This window comes from Pimephales promelas, chromosome 17, assembly GCF_988280905.1.
Source record: "Pimephales promelas chromosome 17, fPimPro1.hap1.1, whole genome shotgun sequence".
Classification (NCBI taxonomy): Eukaryota; Metazoa; Chordata; class Actinopteri; order Cypriniformes; family Leuciscidae; genus Pimephales; species Pimephales promelas.
In genome coordinates, this window is record NC_142785.1 from 11,738,250 (window position 1) to 11,755,545 (window position 17,296).

The window sequence follows — 17,296 nt, forward strand, 5'->3', positions numbered from 1 at the left end:
ACTTTTGAGAGATGAACTACGGATTTTGATCAAGAGACTGAATGGCTTTTGCAGGTATCCATGGTAGTTTGCTATTCGTACGCACAGTATTGTTTTTGCTCTTACTGTTTTGCAAATGTCGAGGATGATTTGAGAAATCTACCAAACTGACTGAGGAAAACTGTAATAAACAGAAATTGATTGTTTCTGAATTTAAATGTCCAAATATTTACTGCTGACTCAGCTGGCTGGCTGGCTGGCTGGCTGGCTGGATGGATGGATGGATGGATGGATGATGGATGGATGGATGGATGGATGGATGGATGGATGGATGGATGGATGGATGGATGGATGGATGGATGGATGGATGGATGGATAGATAGATAGATAGATAGATAGATAGATAGATAGATAGATAGATAGATAGATAGATAGATAGATAGATAGATAGATAGATAGATAGATAGATAGATAGATAGATAGATTAACATTTCTATTCACCTATTTCAATTATGTTGTGGGGACATTTTACATTTACATTTATGCATTTGACAGACTTGCATTGCATTGAAATCATTTAATTTCTCAGTTTATGCATTCTCTGTAAATCAAACCCATTACCACATTGCTAACAACATCATGTGGTCCTGTTTTAGCTCTTTTCTTATTATTTATTTATTTTTGTGTAGTGACATTTTAGGTCTGCTATTCAAAAAAAGGAAAAAAAAACCCAACTTATATCATTAATTATTTTTCTTGCCTAAAAGGTGAGAGCGACGTGATGTGGGCGGGACTTTGGAGTTAGAGACGTAAGCCTGGTGGAGATCATGGTGGAGATTGATGGCATATGGGCGGTGACTGAACGCAGTCACTCGTTTCGTCACCGCCAATGGGTGGGGCTTGTAGACAGCTGCTCGTACTCGTCAAAATCTTCTCACAGTCTCTCAGTAGCTCTTCGAGCGTGAGCACGCTCATACAAGCTGATTAAACGCGCGTCTGTGTGCTGTTTCTAACCGTCAGGACGCGAGACATTTAAAAGGAACCTCTTTAACATTGCAGCGCGAGTTTGATGATATCAGAGGGACACAAGCGAGACAAAATACTAATCACATCACCAAATCGGATCGCAAATATTACTGGACCAAACTCACCTTTCAGCAAGGAACATTTCATGGATTTATTGATATCTCGTCCATTCTGTATTTTCTTATTGTAGGCTATGAATTAACCGATCAAGATTTGGAGTAAGAAGGAACACTGTATGGACTTCTTAGAAATTGCATTTTGAAACAAGTAGCCTACATAGTTGACCATTTATATGAATATATTTTTGCTAAAAGTATTTTAGCGGACATTGATCGGACCGAACCGGATCTCTGACCATGCACACGCACTTCAGCTTTAGTTTTACTCGCTTCTGTAGTTCCTGATCTCCTCTGGGAATCTCTGGAATGGATCCATCTCTCTGTTAAAGCTCTACGTTGAAGTGTTTAGTCGTGGCTGATTCATTAAGGAATTGAGTCCGATCTGATCATGTATGAGAGTGTGGATGTGAACCCTTTCCTAATGATGGATTACTATAATCAGAGCAGAGGATGTCTGATCCCGGACAAGATGCCACATCCCTTCAGCTCATCCATCAAACATCAGCACTGGAGCGGATCCAACCACTGTACGTGCACTTTCATTCAGCAAAACGCTTTGTGTTTGTAGAGTCTCCTGAACTAAACGGCATTCTAATTCAGCTGATGTGATTTAGTCTGTGTCAGGCATTCTAGCCTACTGATATTTTAATCCAGCTGGTTGACCCATTTATAGGCTACACAAACACGGGTGCGCGCACACGCACACACTGCTGCTCTTGTCTGCATAGGAGCATGCAGATTTCCCCTCTGGTTTTAACATGTTCGTTTATTTTTTACCAACCAGTGTGAAAAGATAACAACCTGCAGAGCTGATTATTATAGGCAGCTCGTTAACATGCTGAGCATTAATGAACCAAGAATATGAATGAAATTCTAAGCAAGGCTAGAGACTTATGACTGTGACATTGTGTTGCGCTTAATGATGAAAATAGTGTTATATATATATTTTTTTTTTTTTTGAGAGAGAGAGAGATGAATGTGGCGATGGGAGAAAGGAATTGCACGATTTTTGCTTTTACAAATTTGAACAGAAGTCTAACATGTGGTATAGCTTTAAAGGGTTAGTTCACCCAAAAATGAAAATTAAGTCATTAATTACTCACCCCCATGCTGTACCAACCCTGTAAGACCTTCATTCATCTTCGGAACACAAATGAAGATATTTTTGATTAAATTTGAGAGCTGGATCACTCCTCCATAGACTTCCTAAGGGACTAGCACTTGACAACCCATAAAGTCATTAAAGAAAATGTTTAAATATTCCATGTGCCTACAGCGGCTCAATTATAAGTTTATCAAGCGACGAGAATACTTTTTATGCGAAAAAAAACCAAAAACATTAATAGCGACTTTATTCGACTATTTCATTACTTCCTTATGGGCCTTGAGACGAGAATTGAAGAGATTTACAATCCGGAGCGCCTTATACATGGATCATCATCTTATACGGTAGGTGGCGGTAATACTTCTAAGCGGTGAGCAGCCAGTAACAAGAAGTAGTCGAAGAAGAACGCCGTCAGCTCAGTTCTCGCGCATGCGTTCTGGAAATATCTTCAATTCTCGTCTCAAGGCCCATAAGGAAGTAATGGAATAGTCGATTAAAATCGTTATTTATGTGTTTTTTCGCACAAAAAGTAGTCTCGTCGCTTGATAAACTTATAATTGAGCCGCTGTAGGCACATGGAATATTTAAACATTTTCTTTAATGACTTTATGGGCCGTCAAGTGCTAGTCCCTTAGGAAGTCTATGGAGGAGAGATCCAGCTCTCAAATTTAATCAAAAATATCTTCATTTGTGTTCTGAAGATGAACGAAGGTCTTACGGGTTGGTACAGCATGGGGGTGAGTAATTAATGACTTAATTTTTATTTTTGGGTGAACTAACCCTTTAAGCCATTGTTGGCTGGTGACCTTTGGTGTGCAGGGTCACAGGACACATGACTTTTGACATAGAAACATTGACGTAAAACTGAAAGAGTGTCTGAAATATTCACAAAATTGAGATCAAGTGCATCAAATTCTCAGCCAACACTGTAAAAAAATATGACCAATAAGTTATTACAGCATCTTTTTACATTGCTTTAACTCATCAGACAGTTTAATGAAATTTAAGTTGAAATGACTTAAACATCCAAGTTGACTGCACTTAAAAATGTCAGCTTCTTCGTTTTTTAGCAGTGAACCCAGGGATCCTCAGAAAATGAAAAATTATCTAGTCACATTAACATACATTATTATAATGCAGAGTAGTGTTGACCTAGTTTACAGTTAACAAGTTAACAACTTGTCCTGGATTCATTCAGTTATTGTTCAGCCCAACAAAGACATTTACATCTGATTATTCAATCAATTTTCACACTCACATTCGAAATAAAACAAATATAAGCTATAGAACCAAATATACTCACACAGGAATCATCTCATTTTTAAGAAAATTACTATAAAACCAAAGCTGTCAAAAAAAAAAAAAAGTGTTCGATCATAATCATGCATTAGTTGTACTATATCTTCTGGTTAAACAATTCCATAGCATCCCTGTAGAAAAGATCAGTATATTTTGGTCAGAATTGCAAGTTTTGTATGAGGAGTATGGATAAGATATGCTTTGTAAGTGTACTTTGAGTTGTCAGGAGACCCTCACTTTTGGCTAAAGTGCAGTATAGGCCTTCTGTGATAGTACTCAATTACATAACGAAACGGCTGTTTATGTGCCAGTGCATGTGTGCTTTTACATGCATCATTTACCATATTATGAATTATGATACATTCCATTTTGCTTGATCAGCCCTTCACTTTTCTGTTTTGCAAGAGCACTCCAGTCCCATATTTCTGGAAATCTTTGAAACATTAAAATGTACAAAATGTACAAATGTACAATATTCATAAAGTATCTTGATAGCCTACAGTTTCCATTTTGCAACATATTTTTTGGATGTTAAAATATTATTTCCCATGCCATTTGTGGTTTCTGGCATATCTAATGCTAAAGGGCTTGTCCACTTTTTTTGCCAGTCTTGGTTTTGGAAGTGTTTTCTGACTTTTGTGCCATGAATCTAACCAGGACTGAGTTGAAACACATTACAGTATTTGATTCCAAGCGCAAAGTGTTTGAAAATATATTAAGTTTTACAAATAAGCAGTTACAATGTTGGAAGAATGGTCTTGAAAGGTTTATAAATGGTCACTAAAAATCATTTCTGAACAATGAAGATGGCAAGTTTTTGACAAATAATGTGGGAAGGAACTTTTCCTTTTTCAACCTGATTTTGATTAAATATTCAATGGCATATTTTAACTGATACTGTTTAAGCTCATAAAACTGCATGTTTCATAATTATGTGTGCAGCTAGTTGAGTAGCTTACATTGATTTGTCATGTATTGGGCGATATGTTTCTTTTATTTACTCCTGCATTATAACTCACTCATGAATAAGAGCGATAAATGAGGCTGTTGATGTGTTCGTATGGTCTCATTCTTCAGATTGACGGCTCAGGGTCTTTACGGGGGGTCAGTCTGGATCAAACAAACTTGATCTTTGGTAGTCTGCTTGTCTCAGCACTGAGGAGGGGTTTCTAGAGAGATTACACACCTCAGCGTGAAGGAATGTGTTGCCACTTATTCACATGACAGTCACATACACACACACACACACCTTTGCACACAATCCTCTTTACACATGTACAGTCCTTACTAACATTCTCTGTTTTTAAATTGTAGTCATGGATATCATGGCTTTGCACATTCACATGCATTGTTGTTCCATGTGCTGTGTCTGAGCTCTTATTGAAGTGTGTGTGTGTGTGTGTGTCCGGCGGTATATTCCAACAGAAAACAGCATCTCCTTCTGTATGTGTACCGAACTGTTAGCCATGAATGCTCATACGCAAACATTTCTTAAGTGTTTGTGAGAAGTTCTAAGAATTTGGAATGTGATGAAAATATGATGCAGTATGTATGTGGTGTATTTTCTTGTCTTTTTGGGTCAGAGTTGGGCATTTTCATTATTCTGTCTATTAATAAACCTGCGTATAGACAGGAAGCTTTTAGCACTGTTGCAGCAAAATTAATAACAGGATGTGTATGTGTATTGACACTTTAGCACTTTATCCACAGAGAGTGGTGTGTGTTAAATGTTCAGTTACACAAGCTTGCTGTCTTATATGCAGCAATATATGTCATTTTTATTTAAGATCCTTAAATTGTAAATTGTCCAGTCCATACTGAATTGCAATGTATGTATATATATATATATATATATATATATATATATATATATATATATATATATATATGCTGTTTTTTGTTTTGTTTTTTCACTTAATGCACCAAATTTTCATAATCATTCACAGGGTTTGGAGACTGGTACGTGATAGATAATTCGGCCAAAAATTATCATTCTGTCATTATTTAATTCATGTCATTCCAAATTTGAATAACTTGCTTTCTTCTGTAGAACAGAAAAGAACAATACGGGAAGGATGAGGAAAAAAGGAGACGGGAAGTAGCGAAAGTTCAACGAAACATTAACCATAAAATAAATAAACAACAAAACAAAAGTAAAGCGACAACTCCTCACGCATGACTATCGCATAAAGATAATAATTCCAGGCCTTGGTCTCTCGTCCTTCATTACTCCTCCATTTATCCTTCCGGAGTAATGTTCACCAGTGTGATCATTTCTTATTCTTTTGTGAAATAAGAATAAGAAATGCATACAGGCTACAAAAACACAGTAATTTTAATTCATAATTATTTTAAGTTTGGGCGAATTCTGGGCTAATTTGTATGAATTTTTACAATCTCATTTGCAAGCTTTTGTACGATTTTTGTGCTTATGCCTCACTCACTGAAGGTTAAGTTTAAGGGGTGGGCCTTCTTGCTTACGTTTTTTTTTTATTTGTTTGTTTTTTTCATTCATACATTTTCATACAAATTCATTAAGTTCATAAAATAGATTACACTTACTCATGAGACCACACTAGCTTTGGAATGATATGAGGGTGAGTAAGTCATTTTTTCATTTTGTTTTTTGGTGGTCTATCACAGTGTTTCCCAAACTTTTTTTCTGGCGACCCACATTTTAAAGTCGATAAATCCTTGTGACCCAAAAAACATTAGGCCCATATAGTTCATATATCACGAAGAGAATTTATGCATTAACAAAATATGTATGACCATTTTTTAAGGTCATTTTTTAAGCTTCCAGTTCACTATTTAAAAGAGATACAGATATTTGACAAAGCACTTTTTTTGTTTAACCTGTTGTTGACAATATGCAGAGGTGAAATGAGAAAGGAAAAGTTGACAGGGCATCTCATTGTTTTCATATTCTCATAGTTACAGTGTACATAATTTACTATAATAATTATTATAGGCTTAAATTAAAATATTCTGACACTGAGACTTTGTAACCATGCATGGCTCACTACCACTGCATAAAAATGCCTAAACAGGCACAAAAAAAAAAAAAAACTACACACACGATTAAATACATATTCCTCTACCCCCCTAATAAATCTAAGGCAATATAAATGACTATAACATAGCATTCAATATAAATATTCCACATTTATGCCCAAACCATGGTAAATTATTCAGCCCGATCTCATGAAAGTTCGTGTTGAAATTATTACATTCAGGCTATTACATGGTAAATGTTTGTAAGGGGGGTGATTAGGGCATTTAGTCTTCTAACTTTATTCATGTTTCTTCTATTTTTCTCATCAGTAGTGTTGGGAATGTTAAGACTGTTTCATCCGATTTAAAACTAGTTAAAATCATTGAGTGATGTGTGGTTTGTAAGAGAGAGGAGTACGTGTCCGACGCTTCTTAAAGGATGTCGCGCAACGTTGTTTAATAATAGTGTCCGGGACCGGGAGTAAACGCAACTCCTTTAAGCTTTGCGTTCCGTTATCCACTGGGCCGTGCTGCCTAGTTCAAAGTAAACTAGTGAAACGACTGAAACCAGCGCTATTTTGTTATCTATTTGTTGTTACTTACCGAGAAACCGCTTCAGGTGAACAAATCCGAATCGTTTCAGACCGTTATGCACGCGCGTTTGGCCAATGGCCAATTCATGGAAAGGAAATAATCAAACCAACGAATGATTATTATCGCTGGTTCAGTCGACAGAAATACGGGACACACATAAAAACTGCTGAAATATTCGGACTGTAAACTTTTCTCTCAGGTCAGTCGGAGTGCTCATGGTACCAGAGGTGGGGACAAGTCACACATGGTCAAGTCCAAGCAAGTCTCAGTCAAGTCTTAACCATCAAGTCTCGAGTCAAGTCTCAAGTCGCAGTTCAGATAAATCAAGCAAGTCAAGTCAAGTCAAGGGTTCACCCTAAGCAAGTCAAGTCAAGTCCTGATAAGTTTCAAGTAAAGTCAAGTCACACTACTAAAATAAATAGAGGTAAATTTTTTCGATACATATTTATTTTTGCACAGAAAAGATGAACTTTTATACATATATTAGGCTATGTATCTTATTTAATATACATTTGCTATATTAATCATATGCATATCTGTGCTACATTAATATCTGAAAATAAAATAAAATTGTGTTGTTTACACAAAACGTTCAGAGTCTAAGATGTATCGATTCTAAGATGTATAATCCAATCTGTCTAATTTAATTTAATTGAAACGGTCTAAAATGTATGAAATCTAAAATGTAATATCTTATATCTTATATAAATGTAAAATATAAAATCTAAAATGTATGAAATGTATGAGAATATAAAATGCAATTTTTTTTTTAATTTAGTAGTTTTTCTTATCATAGCCAACAAATGTCTTCGGAAACTCCTTTTCCTTGATTTACTGAAACCTATGTAAAACGCATTTGCAGCTGCACAGCCGTGTATATCTATGCTGCATATACAGACATCCCAACCTACAAGAATTCTTTTCAGGGAGGTATATCTCAATGAATGTAATGTTAGGGAGGGGGGGGGGATATAAAATATGTTAATAAATATCAAATATGTTAATATGTTATATTAACATATTTAAAATGTTTAAAATAAATATAAAATAAAAATGGTAATATGTTATATTAACATATTTTATATTTAATAAATATTACATATTAAATAATATTATGTATATTATATATTAAATTTACATAAATATTAACAAATGATTGTTTTAATTATGGAATTCTCCATAATTAACTCCTAAACTTCAGTAGAGAACAATTCTTTGTAAGGAAGGAGGGGTTTCTTTATTGTACATTTATTTGCATGTAGTATGTAGCATATGGTTTGCGTTGCTTTAAATTGGTCAGTGCAGCGCTGACTATTGAGTGTCGCTAGGAAACACGTCCGCGCTGCGCTGACGAATCGGCTGCGCGGCTCGGATCATTGAACCGTGCAGATGACATGTCTGCGCGGCACGAGCTCTGTAAAGCCCCGCTGTCTCGTCCCACTTTTGGTTTGTTTGGCTTCCCATATCTCTGCCGTGCACACGCCGCACGCTATGTATGTTATATGCGCAGTATCTCACTCTAGATTCCGGGAGATTTTAACTCATTTGCGGGCATCAGGGAGACGCTATCAATATGCGTGAGACTCCCGGAACTTCCGTTTGGCGCGGTTTGAATTGAGCAGCGTTAAAGGCACAGATGCCGATATAGTGATGCCGACGTCACAATATATATATATTTTAACTGTATTGCTGTTTGTTTATTATATGTTCAAGTCATTGTCGAGTCTTCCACTTCAAGTCAAGTCAAGTCTCAAGTAACTTGTTCTCAAGTCAAAGTCAAGTCAAGTCATTTTTGTACTGTAATCAAGCAAGTCACAAGTCCTAAAAATTGTGACTCGAGTCAGACTCGAGTCAAGTCATGTGACTCGAGTCCCCCACCTCTGCATGGTACACACACAGTGCGTGCGTATAGTCATCCAGCTGCACGCGCCACTGCGTCCACGCGTATATCTAACCAAATTTAGCCGCGCGGCACCACCAGAAAATAGGAGGAGAGGGAGGTTGGGGTGCCCTCGGCCGTATGGAGATGATTGGCGGGCAGCACTTGGCCCGCGGGCCGCCAATTGAATAGCCCATATCTAGAGAGTAGCCTACAACACACTGAAAAATAGTGCTCGACTTGGCGACCCCGACAAAATCTCCCGCGACCCACGTGTGGGTCTGGACCCCGACTTTGGGAATGACTGGTCTATCACAAGAGCAAGAGCCCATCCCATGTCTCTATGATATTCTGGTTTGAGATATGGTTTAGATACCTTTTAATTTAGGGGGATTTTTTTTTTATTGTCCACCAGATGTTTAGTAAGTATCCATTCTTATGCAACCTGAGCTCATTATATAGTTTTTTTTGGAAAGAAAAGAGACATTGGTAAATGTTTTCATACGAGTAACTACTTCTTCATCCGGATGTCTTTAGAGGCTTTAGAGGTGTATAAGATCGTATCTCAGGTAATGGCAGCTGCAGTGTGACAGAGTCAGGCTCATTTAACTATTTAATATATACGCCTGGTCCACTTTTTTATTTTTACAAAAAAATTTTTTTTTCAAATTTATATATTTGTGCCATGTTGAACAGTAATCTCAGACAACTTAATCCAGATATTTCAGTCAAATTTTAATCAAAAAACACACTGGTCCATCCAACCAATCAGAGCACATTGTGCTTTTTAACTATGGGGGCTTCATAGAGACCAGAACTAAACTGAGCGTTACTGACAGTTCGGAAAGAGAGGTGCTGCAACAATGTAAAATTTGTGAAAAACTGAAGCAATGAATCAATTGAAGCAATTATGTGTTTAAAGCCAAAAAGAAATGCAGCCTGTTCAACTTTGCAGACTTGTGCAAGACTTACATTTCTTTTTATGGAGGAATGTGCTTAAAATGCACTATATTAAAGTAAAACATCTCTGACTGGACCAGATGAAAGTACACACACACACACACACACACACAAACAAACACACAAACTCTCATGCCTGCTTCAGATAATTGAGTTTTGCTTTAGCTTATCTGAGGATCAGAATGATATTGTACGAAGGAGGAATGTTTGTACTAAACTAATTTCTGTGTGTGTTCGTGTGTGTGAGCTGGTGGAAAGAAAACACTTAAAGTGAATACTTTCATCTGAACTTGAATGACATCTGCTAACAGACTCTGACGCATGATTTACCTAAGAGCAGGAAGTATTTTTGTTCCAAACGCTGCATGTTTGCAGACTTACACAAGTGTTCATGGAAATAAGGAGACCGTGGTTGTCTGTTTGGCTATACTTATTCTTTGAAAAGGTCCTCACAAAAATAGTGAAACATGTGAAGGTCTTCTTATTGATGCTCAGGAATATGGTCATTTGCTATGCCAACAAATGTACTGAAAACAGTATTGTGGGAGGGTAAGGTTTAGGTTTGTTTTGGTTTATTATTCTTATGGCCTATGCCTATAGTGTACACATGGGGTGTGCAATTGTCTATCATCAACAATAATATCATAATTGTTGTTTTAATGATGTTGAAGCTTACATTGAGTGTCACCCTTGCACTTCAATGTGTGTTTTTGTTTGCTTTTTGCAGTCTACTCTTTCAGTTTATTATGTGAGAATAGTAGAATCCAGTTAGAATGAGACCAAATTCAATATATATGGGTGATTCTCCAACTATGGTACTTTTTTTGTCTTTGACAGATATTAAAAAAAACTAAAAAAAACATTTCCACTTTTTTTTCCACACTTACTGCATGTGTAGGGGAACCTATACAAAAAACCATTGTTCAATTCTGTTGTTTTACATAAAATAGCAGGCATTTTATATGCGTTTTTACTATTTTGCCTCTGTCCCTATAGGCCAGACTTTTGGTCTTCAACCTTATCTCACTTAAAATCTAATACTGATAGAATTTTAAATTCAAACAGAAAGTATGCAGTATGACCAAATTAATTCAAATCTAATATTTTTATATATATTTATTTTCATTTTGACATATTTTAAACTGGTTGAACACTTGTGCCTTGGGTTCACTGTCATTTCCCCACCTCTGCATTAAATGCAATCCAATGCTCAGTGTTCTAGATTTGTATACTCAGTAACCATGTTAGCTGACACTCCAGATGAACCCACATGGCTGAATGAAAGAATGGTCCCAGCAGAGGTTAATAAATTTGAGATATATCAAGGTAAATATGAGAAATACTGCGAGTATGTTTATTGTATGTCATTTCTGAACCGTGCATAATTCATTCCAAGGGAAACATTTCAGGATTTTTACAATTTCATCAGGTGATATTTGAGATTATTTAATGCTAACTCTAAAACTAGCACTAACAGGCTAGTCAAACATGAGATATTAGAGGGAAAGGTCATTTCCACAACCGTCTTTTCCACATCTGTCTCCATGGAAGTGATAAAGTTGGCTTGGCAAGGACATTGTATGTGCTTTAAAAGCAAAGTAGTTTGCCTATAGTACTAAAAATAGAGTTTATAAACACAAAAGTTACAAATAATGTCTTGAGAATGTTTTAAATTGAGATATTTTATTGTTGTACGAAACATCACATGATGTTGGATCCATTAGTGTGGCAGGAAGTACTCACCGAAATTGACTGCGAGTGAACCTTGGATAAAAAATGGGTGATTTTAAATTCAAACAGAAAGAATGAATTATAGCCCAAATCAATCAAATCTACTATATATATATATATATATATATATATATATATACATACATATATATAGTTTCTTGTATTTCTTTTCAATTTGGCATTAAACATGTTGAACATTGGGTTCACCTGTTCATCTGTGAGTGAACCTTGGCCCATACACTACTCTGGTTCAGGGAGTGGTGAAACATGTCACATTTTCACAGAAATTTTCATTTGGATTTTTTTATGAAAACACAAGGATGATTGTGTTTATGATATTGTTTTTGAGTTACATTTTTTATTAAGTGCTATTAGGCCAGTTGTTCATCACACTATCCCTGTTTGAAATTAAAATAAAAAAAGAATAAACTTCAAACTTGAATTTGAGATTCATTTTGTCCTACACATTGCGGTCATGACTCACTTTTGCATTTCCATAATGCATTTATGATTCTACTACAGGTTCTATATCTGAAATGTTATTTTCACCATAACCTGCCTTTCCCTTGTCATTTCCACAACCACAAATATTGTTTTGGTAAAACATAAAAAAAAAAAAATTAAGGTAATAATGGTGGTGGTGTTGATTTTTTACGCAGTTAAGGGTACAGTATATGTATATGAGTTGAAAAATATCAGATTTGAAAATATAATAAAATTCAGAAATATGAATGTAAGGTTTCGGTGGCTTAGTGTTCAGCATTTTTTTGGTGTTAACTTTGTAAAATCTTAACCGTTGCATTTCAGAGAAATAAATGAATTTACAATTTGGAAACATGCAAGTGTGATGTGTAACCCAATATATTTATAACTACAAATATTTGAACATGTTTGGTTGAAAACACATGTTTTTGTTCAGTTGTGAAAATGACAATTTATTTTGCGATGTCTGAAAAAAACAACAAAAAAGCATATTATTTCATAAAAATCAGCACAGCCAACTTCAGGGCAGGTAACTAGGCATACTGGGGAAACAAATTATGCCAGTAATATTTTTTAATTAAAAATGTTTCATTTTCTGAAAATGTCCAGGTCTAAAAAGTACCATAGTTGGAGAATCACCCATATATATATATATATATATATATATATATATATATATATATATATATATATATATATATAACTAGCCACTTCCATGGTTCCCTGAGAACTAATGGTTCTCCTAAGAACATTTTCCAGGTTGGATTCGCACCGCCAGTAACTCTGAAGTGACGTAAGCAACGCCAACGCTTGGTGGTTGTTGTGACTTTTATTTAATTTATTAGTGCTGAACTTGAATATTTTTCGTACACGAACGCCTCACTTCAGAAGGCCTTTATTAACCCCCAGAGACGCGTCGAGCACTTTAATCATGAATAGATGCGCTTTGATGAACTTCCAAAAATATACACCCATTCACTCCCATTTAAGCTTGGAAGAGCCAGGACATTTTATAATATAACTCCAATTATATTCATGTGAAAGAAGAATGTCATATACAACTAGGATGGCTTCAGGGTGAGAAAATATCTAGCCTAATTATCATTTTTGGATGAACTATCCCTTTAAGGTGCATTCTGTTTACTATGGTAAACAGAATGCACTATATATAACTATATAGTTGTCTAATTTCTATATGATATAGTTTGCAATATCATATGAGCAATGATATTGCAAACTATAACATATAGAAATTGTTTGTTGTGTTGTTTTTCTGTAATATCAGCAAAATTATAAATGTGACATTTAAACATTTCAACATAAAGTTAACATTGAGAGTATAATATATAAATAATATTGTCAGTATTCTCTCTTTCTTTCACTGAATTAATCAGAGTTTTTAAATGTATCAATAAATCAGTGATCCATTCATAAAGACACTTACTTGCTTGGTTCCTAATTGAAGCTGTTTGAATGAATCTGTTTTATGAATGAATTAATGACTCAATAATTCACTCATTAAGACTGTGACTTGCTGCTAAACCTTGCTAAGGCTTGTACTGCAGTTAGTACCTCTACTTTAACTTTGTATTACTAGTCTGAAACCTTGTTGATGACTGTTTATGTGAATGAACAAAGGCTTGCATCTCCAAGCAGTGTTGTCATAAACTGTGCAAAAACAGTCCAACTGGCTTATAGTTTTTGGTGACACTAGGTTCATTTCAGGGTTCTCAGAGTTTATGTAATATCTCCAATTGAACTACTATCTTGAATTGCAAGGCTTAAAATGTGGTTGAAATTCAAATATGGCAGATTCTGAATACTCAAGAAGACAGTGGGAAGTTGTGAATGTGTGAGAGTGACTGCCATTGTCCCAGGAATGTACCTAATTTGCTCGTTTGTTTTTATTTCTGGATGTCAAGGAATCTTATTTGTCAATGTTACATTCCCGAGATCTGTGCTAATATAGGGGCATGGTTGATGTGACATACTTTTCACATGTTCTGTTTATATTGGTTAGTTAGCAGACAGAATCTGTTGACATTTTGGAATTGTATGATAATTTGGGTAAAATTCTGTGAAAGGGATTTAATTATTCTTTCATTTTGATTTACTGACTGTAATTTCCTTGTTATTTTTACTCTTATATTTTTGTGGTACTGGTTCGTTTAAAAATGTTTTAGTCATGTAGAATTGATTATGCTATTACAATAATTTGTGACAAAATGCTTAATGATTTTTTTCATCTGTTTATTTCCCCTGACGTCCATAAAAAGTCCGTCATGGTTTCTTGGTCCAAAAATAATCTCAATGTATTTTTTCTCGACTATTTTCCACCCACTCTCTTTAACCATAGTAAACGGAATGCACCTTAAAGGGATAGTTCATCCAAAAATGAAAATTAGGCTAGATATTTTCTCACCCTGAAGCCATCCTAGTTGTATATGACATTCTTCTTTCACATGAATATAATTGGAGTTATATTATGAAATGTCCTGGCTCTTCCAAGCTTAAATGGGAGTGAATGGGTGTATATTTTTGGAAGTTCATCAAAGCGCATCTATTCATGATTAAAGTGCTCGACGTGTCTCTGGGGGTTAATAAAGGCCTTCTGAAGTGAGGTGTTCGTGTACGAAAAATATTCAAGTTCAGCACTAATAAATTAAATAAAAGTCACAACAACCACCAAGCGTTGGCGTTGCTTACGTCACTTCAGAGTTACTGGCGGTGCGAATCCAACCTGGAAAATGTTCTTAGGGGAACCATTAGTTCTCAGGGAACCATGGAAGTGGCTAGTTCCTCGAACTATGTAGCCTATGAAAGCCTCTATTGTCAAATCTGAATTTCAGCTCCTGAGGCCTTGGCTTTTCTGTATCAATTTGAGCCCGAGTCCTCATCCTTTGGAAGTGCATGCAAAGTGGATTCGCAGCACAGAAACGGCATCTAGGCTACTTTGTCGACAACACACATCCAAACTCTCCTAGGCCTTAGCTACAGCTTTTGAGGACTGGTCAAAGTAGATGTTGTTAGCGGGCAGCCAATAAAGACCATAGGCTGGCATTATGCAAATTATTATTTTTTTGTTATGTAGGTATGTAACAGGAAGTGAGATTGGAATTGCTGACGGCTCATTTCAGCTGTTCAGAATCGATTCTTTGACTATAATGCACTTTGATTCATGCACCTTGATCTTTAAAATTTTGCAGATATTTTATATCCATAAACAGCAATATTACATGAAGGGTAATATTTGAAAAAGCATAATAGGGGCACTTTAAAACTTTTTTATGATCTCTGTCAATAACTGTCCAGGTGGACCTTCCCAAGAAGTAAGCTCTAGACATAAAAGAAGCAATTGTGAAAAGTGCATCATGAATTACACAGGTGTCTCCTATTGACTTATTATGAAATGTAATAGGTTGTTAGGTTTGGTTATGAGGTCAGTTTACCCAGTGCCGTGGGTTGCCATTACTGTTGCTATGGCGAGAGGAGTAGCATGTAGCTGTGCATTTGTCACCTCATTGGTCGAATCACTCTCTACTCTGAAGTAAGACTGCTTTGGCCTCTATCAAGAAAGAGTTACACATTTTTACTATGGCTGATAAGCAATAAAAAAGGGCTGTGTTATTTATCTATACTTTAAATTAAAAATCAAAAATGAGTATATGCTTCAAGTGACATCAAAATAATATATAAAATATAAACAGTGTTCTTTTAAAAAATATTTCCAAAACTGATGTAATACATATTTTTCATGAATAATGTGTTTTAAAATGTGTTTCTATAAAAGGTTTCAAACCTAAAATGATGTCCTGATATTTGAATTTTTTTTTATTATCATGACACCATTTTAAATAGTTTTCTTAGTCTGTTCATTTGTTCGGACTGTTGCACCACCTGACATTTTGGGTGTTTAAGATAACAAAGCCTAAAATAATATGTATAATATAAATGTACTAAAAATTAATTCAAACTAAAGAGGTTTTATAAAAGAAACTGAAATATGTCATGAATTAAATTATTTCATAGGAAATAATGCACTTGACACAAAAAATATGCACGTCATGTCATTGATCTACATACATATAAATATATAAATATTATGAAAAATTATATACCCAATACAGATAAAATCAAATAAATAATTATATGAATCATAGTGCTGCTATCTATGTTCATAGTGAATTACACAAAGCGTTCATGTGCCTAGTGTGTTTCTGTGAAGTATTAAAGATTAGCTTGTTTCAATTAAGAAAGATTAGCTTATGTCAAGAATTGACTTTATCTGTTTATTCATAAGTTTTTAGTGATTTCTCCAATGATTATAGCGTGAGTGAGACCCCATACTAGTACACAGCAGAAGTGATTTGTTCTTTCTCTCGTGTGTGTTGAGAATTCCATGCTGCTGTTGAAATGGTGCCCCTCAGCACAGGAAGAGCTGATCTCTGTGTTTAACTGTTCATAGACCTCGGAAAACACAGGAAATTGGTGTCTGAAGAGGGAAACGAGATCGTCTGATCCTCAGAAATCCCCATGAGCGCACACACATATATGAAAATATGAGTCCTGGTGAACTCTGCTAGCAAACCTATGACCTCTAAAATAGTTTACATATGTTCATTCATTCTACCCGTGGGACAGGTGCATGATGGGAAATAAACTTAGATGTGAGCTACACAGCAGAGCGAAGGGGGTTAGTCTTATTTTGCTTTAATTATTGAGGACATACAAGAGTGACGGGCCTCTTTCTGTTTTCATTCAACCTCCTTTTTTGTCACATGTTCTCAATAAACCATGAGAACAGACATCTTAATGAGAACATCATTGACAATTCAAAACCATCTATATTAAAAATATAGGATAATACTAAAAACATATGGCCATGTTATGGTAATGATTATGGTAGTCAAAGATAGACCTTATAGAACTTTTTTTTATAAAAAAAAATAGTAGATAACACTATGTTGGCAATATTAAAAACAAAATTTTACTAATTATAAAAAAACAATGTAAAAGAGCTAAGCTTTATCACTAGTAGTGACACAGACAAGTTAAATGGTTTTTATTTTATTGTCATATTAAATATATAAATAACGTACAAGAAATGAAGAAAGAAAAATGGACAAA

The 17,296-nt window shown here is 35.2% G+C and overlaps 1 protein-coding gene across 1 annotated transcript in view; it reads left to right on the forward strand.

Moving 5' to 3' along the window:
* The first annotated feature begins 931 nt into the window (after positions 1-931).
* The window catches only part of raraa (retinoic acid receptor, alpha a), a 72,525-nt gene continuing 56,160 nt past the window's right edge, over positions 932-17,296 (forward strand). The window contains exon 1 of the mRNA XM_039679139.2: positions 932-1,651. Coding sequence (XP_039535073.1) covers positions 1,513-1,651 — 139 coding nt within the window. The 5' untranslated portion in view covers positions 932-1,512. The remainder of the gene's footprint in view (positions 1,652-17,296) is intronic.